Source organism: Salmo trutta, unplaced genomic scaffold (assembly GCF_901001165.1).
Source record: "Salmo trutta unplaced genomic scaffold, fSalTru1.1, whole genome shotgun sequence".
NCBI lineage: Eukaryota > Metazoa > Chordata > Actinopteri > Salmoniformes > Salmonidae > Salmo > Salmo trutta.
Window position 1 is genome coordinate 280,234 of NW_021822703.1, and position 5,000 is coordinate 285,233.

The following is a 5,000-nucleotide window of genomic DNA, read 5'->3' on the forward strand; positions in this document are numbered from 1 at the left end:
CCTTCTATTGAGAGTTCTGCACATGCTCAGTAGAGCTACCTTCTATATGAGAGTGCTACACCATTCTCAGTAGAGCTACCTTCTATAGGATAGTTCTGCACAATGCATCAGTAGAGCTACTTCTATATGAGAGTTCTGCACATGCTCAGTAGAGCTAACCTTTCTATATGAGAGTTCTGGCACAATGCTCAGTAGAGCTAACCATGTCTATATGAGAGTTCTGCACAGGCTCATTAGAGCTACCTTATATATGAGAGTTCTGCACATTGCTCAGTAGAGCCACCTTCTATATGAGAGTTCGCACATGCTCAGTAGAGCCACCTTCTATATGAGAGTTCTGCACATGCATCAGTAGAGCCACCTTCTATATGAGAGTTCTGCACATGCTCAGTAGAGCTACCTTCTATATGAGAGTTCTGCACATGCTCAGTAGAGCTACCTTCTATATGAGAGTTCTGCACATGCTCAGTAGAGCTACCTTCTATATGAGAGTTCTGCACATGCTCAGTAGAGCTACCTTCTATATGAGAGTTCTGCACATGCTCAGTAGAGCCACCTTCTATATGAGAGTTCTGCACATGCTCAGTAGAGCCACCTTCTATATGAGAGTTCTGCACATGCTCAGTAGAGCTACCTTCTATATGAGAGTTCTGCACATGCTCAGTAGAGCTACCTTCTATATGAGAGTTCTGCACATGCTCAGTAGAGCCACCTTCTATATGAGAGTTCTGCACATGCTCAGTAGAGCTACCTTCTATATGAGAGTTCTGCACAGCTCAGTAGATCCACCTTCTATATGGAGTTCTGCACATTGCCGTAGATCCACCTTCTATATGAGAGTTCTGCACATGCTCAGTAGAGCCACCTTCTATATGAGAGTTCTGCACATGCTCAGTAGAGCCACCTTCTATATGAGAGTTCTGCACATGCTCAGTAGAGCCACCTTCTATATGAGAGTTCTGCACATGCTCAGTAGAGCCACCTTCTATATGAGAGTTCTGCACATGCTCAGTAGAGCCACCTTCTATATGAGAGTTCTGCACATGCTCAGTAGAGCTAGCTTCTATATGAGAGTTCTGCATTAGAGGACCGTACTTTAATCTCGTCTCGTTCGTGAGTTGAACCCAAAAGGTCAAAAGACATTGAGTTGTAATTAAACCTCATCAGGTCCGAATCCCAAATGACAGCCTGTTCTCTACATAGTGTTACAGACTAGATTCCTATTGTCCCTGGTCAGGGTGATTTACCCCCGGATCTGTCCTGTCCCTGATCTGTCCTGTCCCTGATCTGTCCTGTCCCTGATCTGTCCTGTCCCGTCCTGTCCCTGATCTGTCCTGTCCCTGGTCAGGGTGATTTACCCCCTGATCTGTCCTGTCCCTGATCTGTCCTGTCCCTGGTCTGTCCTGTCCCTGATCTGTCGTGTCCCTGGTCAGGGTGGGGGGGATCAGCATCCCTCCCTCCCCTCCTCTCCTCTCCTCTCCTTCCCTCTCTCCGTCCATCCGTCTCCTCTCCTCTCCTCTCCTCTCCCTCCCTCCCTCCCTCCCTCCCTCCCCTCTCCTCTCCTCTCCTCTCCTCTCCTCTCCCCTCCTCCCTCCCTCCCTCCCCCCTCCCCTCTCCTCTCCTCTCCTCTCCTCTCCTCTCCTCTCCTCTCCTCTCCCCTCCCTCCCTCCCTCCCTCCCTCCCCTCTCCTCTCCTCTCCTCTCCTCTCCTCTCCTCTCCTCTCCCTCCCTTCCCCAGATTTGCATGTCGTTATTAACAGTAAGAGACACATTACTCTGACACACACACACACACACACACACACACACACACACACACACACACACACACACACACATTACGCTGACTGAGGATGTTATTACCCAGCTGGCAGCAGCACAGCTACCAGCCGTGGCCTGAGAGTATATTTACCTGGAGAAATGCAATCAGTGTGTTTCAAAACGACACACACACACACACACGCACGCACGCACGCACACACACACGCACACACACACACTCAGTCTGCTGTGTTAATGCAACTCCCAGCAACACATTTAGATTCTGTTATTATGTCAGGATCTCGTCTGCCCAGTTAGTGGGTCATCTACCATGCTGATCATCTACCATGACTGGTACATTATAACACTGGTCATCTACCATGCTGATCATCTACCAGACACAGTACTGACAGGAGACTGGTACATTATAACACTACCAACATGACATCTAGGATACAACATTAATTTACTACTACATTATATAACACCATTACCATTATACCATATATTGCCAGAAACATTATTTTGCAGCAAATTCATGGGGGACTGGATCCTGCGTCCACCAAGAGGTCCAACTAATGAATGTATATGAATGGACAACGCCATCGATGATGACACTATTTTTTCCTACAATAGTGAAGACACAATCGTGCGTTTAAAGGTCAGGAAGTGGGTTTTATCTTGCTAAGGTCAAGAAGTCGGTTTTAGCATGCTAAGGTCAAGAAGTCGGTTTTAGCTGGCTAAGATGGTGTCTTATGGGAGGAGATTTATGTAGACATTAACAAGCGCAGTTTGAGCTACTCTAGGAAGTGATGTTGCTGACTAGCTCAGTGCTGCCCCCTCTCGATGAGTATCTCGACTTGAAGGCCAACCGGGGTACTGCAGGCTGCCAGTACCAACTATATAATCCTTATAACTTCTTCTGTGAGCGATTAAAACAAATTAACTGGTTCAAGGACGTACATCTGGTGGAGTAGAATAAATGATTAATACCATGATTGTCTTAAAAAATAATTTGTACACGAATATTGACCACAAAGATTGACATTTCAGAATACAGGGCATCCTGTATTCTGAATTGAGAGGCGGCAGTCGTTCTCCCCCTGGTCCAAACCACTGATGAGTATATGGGAGTATTTTTACACAATGCATTTGACCCAGGCCTGTGAATGTGTCTCTGCAGGTCCTTCTCTGGTTGGCGTGGTGAGGAAAGACTGGGCGTCTGACAACAGTATCGCCCTCTCCTGGACGGAGGTAGAACAGCAGCCTAACGACATACTGGACTACGAGATCAAGTACTACGCTAAGGTACAGTCCTATAGACCACATTTATGTAACACTTTAGTTGTATAGAGCAATGCAAAGGTTGTCGGTTCATTTCCCACACGGCTCACATACTAAAATGTATACAGTCGTGGCCAAAAGTTTTGAGAGTGACACAAATATTAATTTTCACAAAGTCTGCTGCCTCAGTTTGTATGATGGCAATGTGCATATACTCCAGAATGTTATGAAGAGTGATCAGATGAATTGAAATTAATTGCAAAGTCCCTCTTTGCCATGCAAATGAACTGAATCCCCAAAAAAACATTTCCACAGCATTTCAGCCCTGGCACAAAAGGACCAGCTGACATCATGTCAGTGATTCTCTCGTTAACAGAGGTGTGAGTGTTGACGAGGACAAGGCTGGAGATCACTCTGTCATGCTGATAGAGTTGGAATAACAGACTGGAAGCTTCAAAAGGAGGGTGGTGCTTGGAATCATTGTTCTTCCTCTGTCAACCATGGTAACCTGCAAGGAAACACGTGCCGTCATCATTGCTTTGCACAAAAAGGGCTTCACAGGCAAGGATATTGCTGCGAGATTGCACCTAAATCAACCATTTATAGGATCATCAAGAACTTCAAGGAGAGCGGTTCAATTGTTGTGAAGAAGGCTCCAGGGCGCCCAAGAAAGTCCAGCAAGCGCCAGGACCGTCTCCTAAAGTTGATTCAGCTGCGGGATCGAGACAGCTGCGGGATCGGGACAATTTTGCCTAAGAACACAGCCATGAATAAAGAATGGTACCAACACATCCTCCGAGAGCAACTTCTCCCAACCATCCAGGAACAGTTTGGTGACGAACAATGCCTTTTCCAGCATGATGGAGCACTTTGCCATAAGGCAAAAGTGATAACTAAGTCGCTCGGGGAACAAAACATCGATATTTTGGGTCCATGGCCAGGAAACTCCCCAGACCTTAATCCCATTGAGAACTTGTGGTCAATCCTCAAGAGGCGGGTGGACAAACAAAAACCCACAAATTCTGACAAACTCCAAGCATTAATTATGCAAGAATGGGCTGCCATCAGTCAGGATGTGGCCCAGAAGTTAATTGACAGCATGCCAGGGCGGATTGCAGAGGTCTTGAAAAAGAAGGGTCAACCCTGCAAATATTGACTCTTTGCAACAACTTCATGTAATTGTCAATAAAAGCCTTTGACACTTATGAAATGCTTGTAATTATACTTCAGTATTCCATAGTAACATCTGACAAAAATATCTAAAGACACTGAAGCAGCAAACTTTGTGGAAATTAATATTTGTGTCATTCTCAAAAACTTTTGTCCACGACTGTAGACTCACTGTCACAGTTGTCGTAAGAAGCGGACCAAGGTGCAGCGGGAATGTGTGTGTGCGTCTTCTTTATTAATATAAAAGAAGGGAAAAAAACCCAAACAAAACACGTATAACAACGCAACGAACGCCACTAACAGACCTGTAAGGCGAACATACACTAAACAGGCGACCACTACCCACGAATCCCAATACAAAAACACCCCTCCACCTAAATACATAGCCCGAACCACATAAACCAAACACCCCTATACATAGGGCCTTCAATCAGAGGCAACGAGGAACAGCCGCCTCCAATTGAAGGTCCATTAAAACCCTAAACATAGAACTAAAAGGACTAGACTAGTACATAGAAATAATTAACATAGAACATAAACCAACAAACCCCGGAAACACATAAACCAAACGCCCCTCTACCTAAATACATAGTCCGAACCACATAAAACAAACACCCCTCTACCTAAATACATAGCCCGAACCACATAAACCAAACACCCCTCTACCTAAATACATAGCCCGAACCACATAAACCAAACATCCCTCTACCTAAATACATAGCCCGAACCACATAAACCAAACACCCCTCTACCTAAATACATAGCCCGAACCACATAAAACAAACA

General features: G+C 45.5%; 1 protein-coding gene across 1 annotated transcript in view; it reads left to right on the plus strand.

Annotated features, from left to right (window-relative positions):
• LOC115183906 (ephrin type-A receptor 6-like) overlaps window positions 1-5,000 on the plus strand; it is a 109,854-nt gene that overhangs the window by 72,400 nt on the left and 32,454 nt on the right. Inside the window, exon 4 of the mRNA XM_029744881.1 lies at window positions 2,944-3,068. Coding sequence (XP_029600741.1) covers window positions 2,944-3,068 — 125 coding nt within the window. The remainder of the gene's footprint in view (window positions 1-2,943; window positions 3,069-5,000) is intronic.